The sequence below is a fragment of the Thunnus maccoyii genome, chromosome 15, assembly GCF_910596095.1.
Source record: "Thunnus maccoyii chromosome 15, fThuMac1.1, whole genome shotgun sequence".
Taxonomy (NCBI): domain Eukaryota; kingdom Metazoa; phylum Chordata; class Actinopteri; order Scombriformes; family Scombridae; genus Thunnus; species Thunnus maccoyii.
In genome coordinates, this window is record NC_056547.1 from 11487123 (window position 1) to 11502217 (window position 15095).

Sequence of the window (15095 nt, forward strand, 5' to 3'; positions counted from 1 at the left end):
CAGAAAGTTAGGGTCTGACTAGCTAATTTCACTAGTTCTAATTGGTGTCTTGGTGGTGTTTTCTAAGGTTTTTGTTTCATTAACATTTAAAGAGACGCTTGTTTTTCATCATGTTTGCCTTAATTGACATGTCTCTCAGGATAATACACAGTCATGGTGGTTGCCACTTTCTCCACCAACCCTCAGCTGCCTCTAAATTTGTATCCAGTAACCAAAAAACAAGGGTGGCGAACATTAAAACCCAATGTCAGGCGTCACAGGTTCTATGTCAATATTTCCTACAGTCTAGAGCGGAAGCAGAGCTTGGGAAAGGGCTACAGGCAGGGATTAGGTAGGGATTGGACGATGTGGACATTTAGGGCTGGGCCAACACTCCTGCTTTCCATTATTCTCCTCTTGTGAGCACCGAACACACATTTCAATGGCTCTCTTCAGATCATTCTCCTCTGTCGAATGGTAACTAGGGTGGTGTCTGTTCCAAGGTTATTTCACTCAGAACAGAGCGTACAAAAATCCCCATCCATGGATTTAGAATCCTATTACCCTGCCATCCTATCATTCTGCCTATCACTCCTTCCCATGAAGATGCATTATATCATTGTTCATTATTTACAGCAGTGAGTGAATTTAAATTTTGATAGAAGTCATCCTTTCAAAAAATCTACTTTGGGCTTTTCTAAGGGGAAATATGAGGCTAGCAATCCTAGACCAGTGTGACATATCAGCTGGAGAGTTTGCAGCATGCTTGGACCTATCTTTTCACTTATGCATCAATCTTCTCTCTCTCTTTCTGTCTCTCAGCATCTTGTTACAGAAGGCATCCTATTTCCCCCGCTGCAGCTGAATTTCATCAGTCTTCTGTTATTCCTTTTGAAGACCCTATCTGAATGGGAACGGCTTAACTCTGACAATCCACAGCTGTCTACACATCTATCAATCCATTCTTTCATCAATCTTTAACCTGTCTTTTCTTTCCCTGTACATCAAGCGGCCCCGAGATTCTCTGCTACTGCTGTACATCGTGTCATGTCAAAAACATCGTATAAATGTTGTTTTTTTGGCTTGCATTTTGCTACTTGTTTGTGTTGGCGTTTTTTTTTTTTTCTCCCCCTCAGTGTTCCTTCGTCCTTTACCCTCCACTTCACACATCTCCCCTCTCTGACAACACAACTATCTGTCTGGTCATCCATCCATCTTCCAACACCTTTCCCACCTGAACAGTCCACTTCTCTCTCTCTCTCTCTCTCCCTTTACTCAACAGAAAGCTTTCTTTCCACCTTTTTCTTTTTTCCCCCCTCTACTACAAATCTTCCTTTCATCATTAACATCTCTCTGCCATTTAGCTCTCTTCCTACCCTTTTCTCCCTCTTTTTTTTTTATCTCCTTCCCTCTTTCCTGCCATCTCACCCTCCTCCCAATCATTCCTCTCTCATCCAGAACTATCCTATCTGGCTGGAGTGACTGCAGCAGATGTAGCCAGGCCACAAACATCTGCTTCCCCTGTCCCGCAGCATCTCTACTCTGCTGATCAGACTAACCGCTTTAACTCCCCAAAGCTTGCTGTCCTTACTGCTGCCTTAATGTGCAGCTGGCCAGCCTGGGCGAAATTACAGCTAAATATGTTGCAAGCACATGAGGCATACACTCAATTTCACTTGAGGGCCAGATTGCAAATCTGTGTTTCTAATAAGTTCAAGTTTTAGCCTCTGGCTAGGACAGGGCAATATAAACCATATAAGTACTGATCGCAATAGAATATTTCCTTAATAAGAAAACTAGAAATATACTGTCAGATAGTTAGGCAAGAGAGGCACGCTTCCCGAGTGTGCAAGAGTGACAGCTCAGCAGTCACAACAACCTTAAATATAGATAAACAAAGTAACAAGACATTGGTGCAGTTGGATTACTTTGGCTACCTAAGTCCCCATTTGGCCACTAAGTGAATGAGACAGTCTCAAATAGGGTTAAGCAACATAAAGTCTGGCACATAGTGTTGTTAACTCAGCCAACAATCTGTGCCAACAAAGACAGGAAATACCACAAACTGAGTTCAGTTTAGTCTCAAACACCAGCAATTAGACCCATCCCGTCAAACAAGCAGCACAGCTCTCAGAAAAACACCTCGCCAAAAAAAACGTAACATGACTATGTTGCCATGTCTTTTCCCCCATTAATAGAGACATCACACAGGCTGTTACTGTTTTAGCCTCGGCTCTTTGGATAGCAGTGTCAGTCGGTCCACCGCTTTGATCCAGACTGAAATGTCTCAACAACTATTAGATGAATTGCCATGAAAATTTGTTCAGACATTCACGGTCCCCAGAGGATAATGAATCTTAATGACTTTGATGATCTCCAGACTTTCCAAATACCTGAAAAACTAATGACATTCTCATCAGCCTCAGCTGTACTTTGTGTTTATTCCTAATTAGCAAATGTTAGCATGCTAACACGCTAATCTAACATGGTCAACATTATACCTGCTAAACATAAGCATGCTAGCAATGCCATTGTTCGCATATTACCATGGTGACACAAGGTGCCTATGTACAGACCGCCTAGCATGGCTGAAGACTAGACTCCTAGTTTTGCTTAACAGCAAAAGACTTGGTGCCAATGGACACCATCAAAAATGAGATTTAAACTGAATGTAACTGACCCAAGAAATTAGCTCATTGGCAGTAAATACTTCACACTGCGGGATATTTAAGGATTCACACGCAAGATCTATTTTATTTTTGTATAATTTATTAATTTAAGTAGATGCTCTGTTTGTAGTTCAAATAATTACTGATCATTTGTAGGGAATTTTAAGCTTTAAGGAACAGTGAACAGAAACTGTGATTTAATTTATATCATGATATACTGTATATTGATATTGACTGATGTCATACTTTCTTGCCATCTCTCCTTGCCCAACCTCTGGGTTGCACAGCATTTAAATGTATACTTAAAATGTTTCACCCAAACAACAATGAAATTAAGATGCTTGATCCACCTGGTAATGGAAAGGATGTGTCCACCTGTGTGGCTGTTCAATGGTTTAAGTAAAAATAACTAAAAAATAACTAAATTAAGAAAAAATTGATGTAAATAGAGAGAAGCAGACAAGGTAGAGATAGATATTTATGTGCTCAGATAATTGAGATGTAGCTGCAAATCAATATCAAGACATCCTTTGTATTTCATACATTCAGTGTATATTTTATTTTAATAAAAGGGGGATATGCCTATCTACTGTATATATTATATAATATGCAATTACATAAGAAGGTCTTGCTGTGTGTTTAAGGATTGCAGGATGCGAGGAGAGCTTGCCCTGAGCAAATTTCGGTAGCATGTCTTCTCAATCTCTATAGACTTGGATCATTTGACAGAACTCTATTTGCATGCTAATGCTTTGCATAGGGGGAAGGTCACAAACAAGGTTATTTATCACATCCATACACAGGTCTCTAATAGGACAAAATTACACTCACTTTCAAGTCCAGTATTTTATGTACTGTCACTGGAGCTCACAAAGATAAGTGCAGTTAAGATGAAAAGAGGTAATACTTTTACGCTTTGGTTTTGGGGGTTTTTTTGGGAGTATGTTGAGGACAAATTTCTGTATTTCAGTCCAGTATTGCGTTCAAGGTATGGCAATAAGCTTTCTGTTATTTATCTACCACAGTATCAGCAGGGTTTTACCGTGCTCTTTGTGGGCATGTTGGCTTTATGTGAAAAGGAGATGCTGTTTGTTTTGGACGAGGCTGAGTGCAGTTGAATGCAGGGTTCACTGCAATGTTTCACTGTAGTGTTAACATTTAAAAGCAGCCAGGGGAGCTGTGCTGAGCTCTTAAAAATAACCAATTCTCATCTCTGCTGTTGCTGACACTCCTGACCTTGGACCATTATCATTGCAGCACACTCAGACGGCTTGGCATGCACAATCTGTCCAAAGCCAGCACAATGCACATACATAGAGAGGAAACGGAGAAGGGCTTTAGCCAGCATGCACATGTGTGAAAGCAAGTGTAAACACAATCCTGTCTCTCTGAAGAAAGAACAAAAGCTGTCTCACTCATCATACACACACACACACACACACACGTATATACAAACAAAACAAATCCATGACAGACAAGGTAAACTAAAAGGCCTCCTAAATAATGCATGATGTGTTTTACCTGAACCTTTGCCATGCTCCACTGTCCGTAACTACTGCACTCGGGTGAGATATGGGAACTGCTGGGAGGTATTGTCTGTGACTGCTGGCTGTTTACTTCACCTGCATCTTTGCAGGATATACGTTTCATCGACCCGAGGCCGATTTTTGCACACTGTGCTTTAATGTCATCTTGATGGGCCTGTTTCCCAGGAAGAGATTAAACATAATCCTGGACTCAAAATAATCTATGATGGCAAATGCCAGAACATCAAGGGGCAGGGTTTGCCAGTGTAAAGAGAGCCTGTATCATGTCCCATCTGTCAGTTCAGCCATGCTATGCAGCACTGTGACAAAACACCCATATTCCTGTATTTTATGCAAGAATAAATTGCATTTTTTCTGATGTAAATCAACATGTCATTTATCACGGATTTGTCTTAAAGGGGACATATTGAGCACACTTCTAGGTCTATATTCATAATCCAGGGCTCTACTGGTATATGTTCACATGACTTGCAGTTCAAAAAACTCCTTATTTATTTTATACTGGTCCTTCATGCAGCTCCTCAGTTCAGTCTCTGTTTGAAACAGGCCGTTTTAGCTCCTGTGTTTTTAAGGCGCCCCTCTGAACACACTCTGTTCTGATTGGCCAGCCTTACGGCAGCTCAGGAGGCTATGCAAGCAAACAATAGTAGTAGGATTTCACTTCTTTTATCTTATTCTTTACTTGAAATGAAAACCTTTCAAATACATCAGCACATGTTCGAGCCTGAATCCGATCCGAAATATGCGAGAGGACAATGTGAACAACTCATGGAACAACCTTCGCAACAACCTCAGCGACAAAGACTACGGAACGGACGGCCGTTTGTGGGCATGTGCGAACACTCTGATGTCATCACGAGGAGGAAGTAGAGGTTGCAAAGAGAGCGTTCAAAGCAGGCTGAAGCCCTGGCTTTTGACTTGCAGGAAGCATTTTTACATACATACACCTCAAGTTTTGGTACTTTGACTGTTTAACATAGACAGACGCCATCATAATAGTATAGGAATAACAGGAAATCACAAAAAGCATGATATGTCCTGGGGTTATCTCCGACTTGCAGAAGAAATTTGAACACATTTGAACACCAAATATTACACTAAAAAGCTTCTTGCAGTGAGGATAGGTTTCCTTGAAAGCTTATTACACAATAACATTGTTATTAATATCCTAATGTTCAATCGCTTAATAAATGTTCTGGAGACTCTGTGCTCAAAAATACCTTGTTTGCATATGACTAGACTAAAACTCATGATTAAATCTTTCTGCAACAAACTTTCAGACTTGACTGACAACATGGTGTGTCAGTCTAAAGAAAAGCTCTCTGCTCTGCACTTCAGAGTGTCATAAAACAACCTCTCTATCAGAGCTGGGCAAAAGCATCTGATAGTGAATAGATTTGAAAAAGCTCTTAGGTGTGTTTGATGTCTGACACTTGAAACAACTCCAAAAGTGAACACCACACTCACAAGAAAGAAAAATCCAAGTCATTTCTTCTTTCTTTATTCAGCTACTATCTTGCTCAAGTCAGCTCTTTGTACCCAATGGTCAGCTCGTCTTTCTTTCATATTTGAAATATATTTATATACAATACATGTAGCTCCTTCTCTCATTTACATTGCTATGTATCTTTTGATGCACATTGGCCATTCATTCTCACTCTTTTACGATCTGTGTTCAGTGGTGGAAACCAGACATGTTAGTATCATAGTCGTGACACATTTAACTACAGAGAGCTCACAACCACGTGAGAGCTTCGGGCCAAGCTTTCATTTTCACCCCAAAAGTTCAGTACAATACCCTATCACTGCTGGCATCATACCAATCTGGATGTCGGGCCTCACACTTCATTTTACGACACCATACTTCAAACTCATATGTTGTCCCGTATGACATGGGAAATCCACTATTTTCTGGTATAGTATCATAGCCTCAAATTTGGAAGTGCAGACCAACCATTTCATATTCTGCTGTGAACCGCACCAGTACAAGCTGTTGGTCACGGTACTATGAAGCCAACAGAACTACATTATCAACAAAGAGCAGAGATGCAATCCAGAGGATACCAAACCATACGCTGTCCTCTCCTCAGTTCCACCAGAGATTCTGTCCTCGAAAAACCAGAACAAAATCATTAACAAGGCAGAACCCAATGCTGACTACAAGGAAGTCTGAATTTTTATCAAGATTACAGACACAACTTTCCCTTATATTTCATTTATATTAGGACAAGATGGCTTGTAGCAACAGCCTCAGCACTCCATAGTTCAACTGTTGTCTGAGCAACAAGCTCTTAAGCCTGAACCTCATCTTACAGCTTTGATTATTTCAGATGAGAACATGTTACAGAGAACAGTTAAATCTCTTGGTGTAAATATCACAATTTTCAATGAAGAGTTAAATAATTATACATGATAACATACACAACAGGATAAAATAGGTACACTTAAGAACCAACAGTAAAAAAAGAACAAAATGAAAAGTTCCTGACTGTTAAAAGACAAATGAAACCAGGAAATACGGCATTTAACTATGATATTGATGATGGGGATTTATCATTTGAACACAAAGATTTATGAATTGTACTTGCATCACAAGTGAACAGTATATACATGTATACTTAGATGGAAACACTCAATTAATTTTAAATCATAATAAGTTTGTGAATTAAAGCTAAAGAATTATACCATTCATTGCATTCAATTGTGACTGTGCAATTAAATCTGGTTAAAGGTGCTATATGTAAGATTTGTGAAGCACTTTACATGTATTAATCACTTTCTATTGTCAATGAATGAAGGGATTGTAACGTAACTTCGGAAATGAGACCCACTGAGGACTGATTTCTATGTGAAGGACTCAGGCCAGTTTTTCTGCAAAAGGATGTTTAAGCACACTCCCAAGTGGTTTTCCTCTCTCCGGCACCAACAAAGTGCAACACTAGCTAACATAAGCTTAGAAATGGAGTTCGCTAACGTCAACAAATGACTGCCACCCACCACAACACAGTCAGCTAAGCTGACATTACTGCAAAGCATGTGAAATATATTGTGATATTGTGGTTTTAGCTGACTAATGTTAGCGCTGCTGCTCGCTCACACTGACGGCATGCGAGCATGCTCATGAGCAACGGGATGCTGACTGCAGCTAACTTAACGGCCACTGGTGTCATTAATGAGAGGGAATTTCTGATTCTTACATATTGCACCTTTAATCATGCACACATCATCACTCACAGTCTAACAGCATTGTATGGAAGCCCATAGGGGACTTTATTTAAATGATAATGTAGACTTGAAAATGAAAATGTAATTCCACAATAGTATTATAATTTTCCACATATGTATGTAATATTTGATTAAAAATTAAAATGAAAATGCAATAATCCAATTTGCATTTTCATTTTCACATACTCATATGGGTGTTCTATGACTACATTAAAATGAAAATGGAAAAGCTGTTTCACATTTCATTTTCAAAGACTTTGCCAGCTATATAAAGGACAATATTCAAATGTTAATTCAAATTTGAAAATTAAAATGCAATATAAAAAATCATTTTCCATTTATGCAAGCAATATTTAAGTCACATTTAAAAAGACAATGCAATTTTCTAACAATATGAAAATTAAGATAAAATGGCATTTGAACATTTCATTTTTAAAGACTTGACCTGCTGTACAGGGGACAATATTTAAATACAATAAGCAAAACAGTGCCCCGGTCCATTGCATTTACATTTACATGTCACTACGCTCTTTTGGGGTCACATTGAAAATGAAACTGCAATCTGTCAGTTCGACCACTGGACCGGAACGTTACAACCACAGCCTGACTTCAGCTGCTGAGTTTCGCTGTGATTCTAACACTAACACTTACAAACAACTAGTTTTATAATATAATGTCAGAGTAGAGGTGTGGCACCACTATTACAACTTATGAGGCTGAATATAATGCTATGTAACAGCATCAGCCGAGAGAGAGAGAGAGAGAGGCGCCATTGCTGGGGAGGCTGCTGCAGCATGACAGGTGCCCGCCCGGTGAGGATTATCAGGGAGAATGGAGACAGACTGAAAACTCGGCGCTGCTACAAACTTCACAATGTTTTGGTAAACCTGACTTGTTTTCTGACAGAATATTATATCGGACTATGCCAACTCTGAATACAGATCAGCATATCAGCAACTATGTTACCTGTAACTTGCGGTTGCATCCAGCTTTGAGCGCAATCCGGTCCAGCTCATTGTCGTCCAAAATAGGTAAAAGAAATACCGATACGATACACAGACAGGTGACAAATTAAACGAAAAACTAGTACAGGTCTGGAAGCTTAACCCCTACAGTGAGGGGCCCTGGTGACTCGGTTATGCTGTGGGGGGCATTTTGCTGGCATGGTTTGGGTCCACTCGTCTCCTTAGAGGGAAGGATCACCTTTATCTTATGATGAAACACTTCTATCCTGATGGGAGTGGTCTCTTCCGGGATGACAATGCCCCAATCGACAGGGCACGAGGGGTCACTGAATGGTTTGATGAGTATGAAATGATGTGAATCATATGCTATGGCCTTCACAGTCACCAGATCTCAACCCACCTGAACACCTGTAGGAGATTTAGGACTGACGTGTTAGACAGCGCTCTCCACCACCATCATCAAAACACTGAATGAGGGAATATCTTTTTGCAGAATGGGGCATTCAGGCCTGTACCGGTTTTTCCTTTAATTTGTCACCCATCTGTATCTTGATGAGGAAAAACGTTTTGTAAATAAGCCTCAGTAAAGATATATAACGTTGCTCACTTTGTCTTTGCTGATTGGCTGTTCACAAGTAGCTCACTGGAAGCTCATTGGACGAGACACGCACAATGCATTCTGGTTGTTGTAGGATTCCCCTTTAAGAGCGGTATGGGGAAATCTACAGACTTTTTCTCAGTTTTCTCTAGTCATAGGGCACCAATTTCAAAAATAATTGCACATTTCTACTTCATAGGTGACCTAGTTTTAAGAAATCATCACATTCACAGCAGGGATCTTTTCCTTTAAAGCTGCAGGTTAATGATGGTGTGTAAAATGACTAATCTATAATGAATTTCATGCCTAATTATCATTTTTTATCCCTAAAATTATATTAGATCCAGTGTTTCCCCTCAGATTAGGCTACAGGCTCAGGTAGATGTGATTTTTTTTTTTTGTCTGAAATAGAATTATGTTAAGATGTGATAAAGTTTCATAATATCAATTCATGACCCTTTATCAAACCCATGCAGTTATTTTTTAAAGTAGCCCAACCTTCTAATTTCTTTACCACTGGCTGGGAATCAAACCTCTAACCCTGACAGTGTTGCTGTATTGAGCTGTAGAATAGAGCTATAGAGCTGTAGAACACAATACCTTGTTGACCTCCAGGATTTCTCTCCTCTCCTCAGAGGCAGGGCGGCTCTGGCTGGCTGAGCGATCCTCGTGTTTGGAGCTGTCATCCTCCACAAAGGGTATCAGTTGCTGGAAGGGACAGCGAACAAAAATTGGGCTATATTATTTACTGTAAGCCAGACAACAGTAAGAGGATCACTTTCAAAATGCTGACTTACTCAACTGAATTGGACTGCCTTAAGTTCATCACTTACAGCGCACGAAAGAATCTACACTATGACAGCATCATATTGTTTTACTGCGGTGGCTATACTGGAATAAAACTCACTTGCTGATGCACTTTTCTCTTATGCCTCTCTCCTTTTATTCGCTCCATGGTCCAAAGACAGTAAAAGCACTGCACTGCATATTCACATTTTTTTCCTATATGCCTGCTGAGTACAGGTGTAGGTCAGAATAATGTGCGTATGTGCGACCTATGAGTGCTATCCTATGCCCAAGATATTCCTGTGCTGTCTCATAATCTTGTTCCCATGAAGTGGTGAAAATGGGGATTCTGTGTAAGCTCTTGAACACAGGCAGAGTCTCACTCTTCTCTCTTGAACGTAGAGAGAGAGACAGGACAGAGAGAGTGAGAGGGGGAAAAGCGAGTGGGAGATTAATTCATTTTTAAACGCTCTGTGTGCTTGACCTTGTCTGCTTGACACTATAGTGAGGCTGATGTGAAAGAGCCTTCAGGCAAGGCGGCGTTCCTGAGAGCCGACAGGGTCACTGCCTGCTGCTTTACATCATACTGCCCCCTAGTGGTCACCTCAGGTGCAGGAGCAGGAGGCTTGCTGCAGTCACACATCAAGTAATGTGTGGATGTCTTGAGAACACACTGTTCTTGGCACAACAAACAGCCAGGATATAAAGAGTCTTATACTGAGAATGTGTGATTGATGGTATGCTTGATGATCTTTGCAAAAATACTTAATGGAACTGGATTTTGTCAAAAAAAAAAAAAAACAAGCATGCCAGTGCTGCACACACAGTGTAAATGTAGTCAAATGTCTATGCAGTTATACAGCAGTTCTACAAAATACACAACTTTAAATTAGTTATGTTAATGTCAGGTTAGAGGGAAACTTTGCTGATTTTCAAACAGCATTGTATCATTACAATGTGGGTAGGATATGCAAATGAACAATGTTTAACTTCCTTCCATGTGGCCTGCACCCAGAGCTCCCCGCTCATTTGCTGCCAAAAGTCCACCGGGTGATGCAAAACGCGCCATCCGGTGGAGATCTGCCTCAGACTACAAACTACATTTCCTCATTTTCTGTAGTCGTGCCTTCAAGGTCAAATGTGGGTCTCCCAAAATACTCTTGTCTACCATGCTACACTGGCGACAGGGAAAAGCAGATGCTAAAATATACTACTAAATACTTTAAAATATCATTATATATTTGGAAGAAAACTAGTTCCATGAAGCAAGATTGAATATTGCGCTGTGGAATCAAGACACAGCAGACTGTGGAGGAGAAAACAACCACCGCAGCGATGTTACAGCCAAAGCCTGACACACAAACTTCACCTGCTGAGTGTTCTCCATGATAACAATAACACAAACAAACAACTAGCTTTACAAAAAAATGTCGGAGCAGAGATGTGGCATTACTATTACAACTTATGAGGCTGAATATAATGCTGTGGAATCAGACAACAGTGTGGGGGGAGGAAGCTACCACCACTGGAGCTACATTGCAGCGACATGTTCAACAAACTTTGTGGTGCTTTGGTAAGCCTGACTTTGTTTTGTGACAGAATATTATAGCAAACTTTAACCCTGAATACAGGGCAGTGAACAGCAACTGTGTTAAGTTACCCGTAAGTTAACTTATGTGGCTGCATCCAGCTTGAGCACAATCCAGGGTCCGGCTCCTCATCGTCAAAAATAGGTAAAAGAAACAGCGTTTGGTTGGATTGTTTTCCAAGACGAGCTCAATTGGAGACATTAGACTCAGAGGTGTTTTGACTGTCCATCAGCAGCTAGGCCTCGTGTGCAGCCGTGCAGCTCTCGGTAAGTTTGAAATGATCGACATAACTGATTCCAGGGTGCCGTTTGTTTTATGATCATTGCACAATCGTACGACATATCCAGACTCGACAAGGAAAAACATTTTATAAATGAAAATAAGCCTCAGTAAAGAGATAGAACGCTGCTCAGTCTTTGCTAAATGGCTGCTCTGCTGGCCGTAAACACACCATGAGTAGAGTCCGTCAGTTTGATTGTACAGAAAGCTCGCAATGCATTCTGGTTGTTGTAGGATTCCCCTTTAAGAGCGGTATGGGGAGTCTACAGCCTTTTTCTCAGTTTTCTCTAATCACAGGGCACCAATTTCAAAAATAATTGCACATTTCTACTACATAGGTAACCTAGTTTTAAGAAATCATCATATTCACAGTGGTGAATTGTCCCTTTAAGTTTATAGTTTCACACTCTCAAAAATCTACATACCGATCCTGGACCAAAATTTTCAGGCATATGATGTTTAATGTGTTTCATTACAGCTGTGACGATAATCTGCAGTAATTCGTTACGCTGGAAACAAGAAGTTCCTGTGGCAAGAAAAAACTAACATCTCCGAGGTTTCCTTTCCAAAACAAAAACTATCATACCAGACAAGATCACAAACACAGATTAGGTAGGAGACACTCTGAACAACTAAGAAGCCAACGATAACTGCCATACGGTGGGAAAACAAACCTTGCTCCAATAACGACTTGGCACGATGCTAATCTAAATCGTGCAAAGTTCTTAAGATTATTCTGCTTGACTACACTGTTTGACCTGAGGTTGTGCAGCTGCAGCAGAGGCCCTGCGGACACTAGACAATGGTTTCAGTAAGCTGCTTCGTCTGGAAGCAATGACTGACTAAAGACACACAAAAAAAGTAGGCAGACAGAAATGTAGACAAACAGATGAAGACTGCAAGGAGATAGGCAAAGAAGTCAGATAGCCAGAGAGACATGGAACAGGGGTGAAGAGGGCATGGACATGGGTGGGAAAAGAAGAAGACAGAAAGAGGTGAAAACATAAAACAAAAACTGAAAAAAAAGAGATAAGAGAATGTGAGAAACAAAAATAAAGAGACAAAAGATTCCCAGAGGGAAAAATGGAGAGTGACAGAAAGATGTAAAATTTTCTGTACTCCTGTCAGTTTCCAGGCCGAGCTCCACGCCAAACTGTAAGCTCTGACTCTTGGAGGGAGAAAAGACAGCAAGGACATGTGCAGGATATTATAATCAGACAAACTATGAGCTTGTCTCTGGCTCGAGAAAACTTTAAGTAGGAAAAGAGGAACGTTTTTTCATTAGATAATTTCAGACCCGTAGCCAATGACATATCAAATTTTAAAGGTACTGGGCTGACTTTGGCAGCTTGTGGGGGGAAAATGAAATGTGCTGAGTAGGGTGGGAAAGATGGATGGTGAGTGTATTATGTGTGTGTGTGTGCGTGTGCAAGCATATACAGTGTGTGTACCCATGCAGCATGTGTGTGTGTGTGACTGTGCCTGTGTGAGTCATAACCCCTGCCTCTTCCACAGAAAGATGGATGCGGTTTCCTGCCTGACAGAGAAGAATGGGCTAATGAAGTTCTCCAGGTTGCCTCGCTGAGACAAAAAAAAAAAAGGAAAAGGTAAAGTAAAAGACAAAACTGAAAAAAATAACAAAATGAAAAGGAAAATTTATGGAGTGAACATGTAAGGGGCAGGGGGGAAATGAAATGGCATGGCTGTTCATTGCAGGAAATGACAGAGGGGGAGGAAGACTTGGACAACAGAAGAAAAGTAGAAGAAAGAGAGAGATAAAGAGGGAAACGAAGCCGACCTGAACAAACCGACTGAAAGAAGAGAGGGAGAGAAATGGAGAGAGAGCTAATTTTGAGCAGCTAAAAGAGAGAGAGAGAGAGTGTGAGCAGAGAAAAAGGTAGAAAGGGAGGGATAGGAGAGAGAAAATGGAAGAAATACATGAAGAAAGTGTGCAAGTGTTTGAGAAAGAGAGAGAGAGAGAGAAAAAAAACAACTGGACTGCAACGACAGCTGGAAAGAAAAAAGAGGAAAGCGCTGACGTGTGCATTTGGTCCAGCTGTTCATTAAACGGGTCTGTTGCTAATTAGGCTGTGATGAGGTCACACCGCCCGAGTCATTGATTCCACTTCCTGTTTCGGGCAGCCAATAGTGAGAGGCTGTCAGGCAGGCACCTGAATTCTCCAGGATGATAAATGGCATGCGTGCTGGGGCCAAGATCAACAACCCTCAGTCCCAGACAAACACAGTGAGCTGTGCTATTGGCTGGTCAGCACTGGACTGGGTCTCAGCCTCAAGGGGAAATGAATAAACATTTACATAAAGGTGCAAAGAAGAGGGAGAAAAATAGCTAGACGGCGTACTGACTCAGAGGGAAAACGTCAGAGTGTGGCCCCTCATGGACTTGAATTTAGGGGCGGAACTGAAGATGATATAGACGGATATATCATTTGAAATGCTTCTGAGCAACTGTATTATTCAATGTGGAAAATGTACACGGTGGCAGCCATCACAAATTTGTTCCAATTTAAGACTGGTCTCCTCCCACATCCTCCTTTATCCTCAGTAGGAGTCTGGTGAGAGAGATTAGCTCCAAGCCAATCTGTAGAAATTGGGAAGGGACTGCCGCAGTCATAAATCCAATCAAACAGTGGTGGATAGCCTAGCTATAGCCCTGCATGGAGCCTCGACACAGCGCATGTCCAGAGAGTCAGTGTGTGTGTGTGTGTGTGTGTGTATGTGTGTTGGTAAAATGCCTTTGTGCTAACATGCCACAGTGCACCACATGCATCTCCACGTGTGTATGTTGTACAGTAGATGTTTTGTGTGTGTGTGTGTGGGATACAATTGTGCACACGCATGTCTATTTGCTGTGCGTCTGGGCATGCATGCAGGGATGGAGTGCGGTAGAGCTGAAGTGCTGTGTTGTTCCTGAAGGAGGATGGTGACCGTAACCAGCGGTAAAGAGACTCTGGAGACTCACCTGAAGCAACCAATGAATCTGCTGCGAGCGGAGAAAAGACAGACCTAGAGGGAGTAGGTGAGATAAGAGTCCCCCAGGGTAAATATGTGTGCTTGTGTGTACGGCTGTGTGTGTGTGTGTGCGTGTGTGTGAGCAAGGGGAGGGGAACAGGGGGGTGTGGCAGTAACAAATGCCTACTTCCTTTATATTATATTTAACAGTTTCCTAATTTAGCAGGCATTTTGTGCGAAAAGCTGGGCAATGTGTGGCAGTGGCTGAGAGCACTAAAAAAAAAACAAAAAAAAAACATGACAAGCAAATACAGAATGTTTTGACGTTTGCATCTGAAGGGATCAATCAATCATTTTAAATTAAAATGTGGTTCAACAGTCCGATTGTTACAGCCAAATCATGTGGGATCTGATTGTACAGTGAGTTGGATGGAGAAATATGGCAGATATATAATATAATAACAGAACAGAAAACCTGTCCTATCTGT

At 41.1% G+C, this 15095-nt stretch overlaps 1 protein-coding gene across 2 annotated transcripts in view; it reads right to left on the bottom strand.

The window, feature by feature from the left end:
• med30 (mediator complex subunit 30) overlaps positions 1-15095 on the bottom strand; it is a 38854-nt gene that overhangs the window by 18093 nt on the left and 5666 nt on the right. For both annotated transcript variants that reach the window (XM_042436599.1, XM_042436598.1), the window contains exon 4: positions 9584-9691. In XM_042436599.1, the coding sequence (XP_042292533.1) occupies positions 9584-9691 (108 nt within the window). The remainder of the gene's footprint in view (positions 1-9583; positions 9692-15095) is intronic.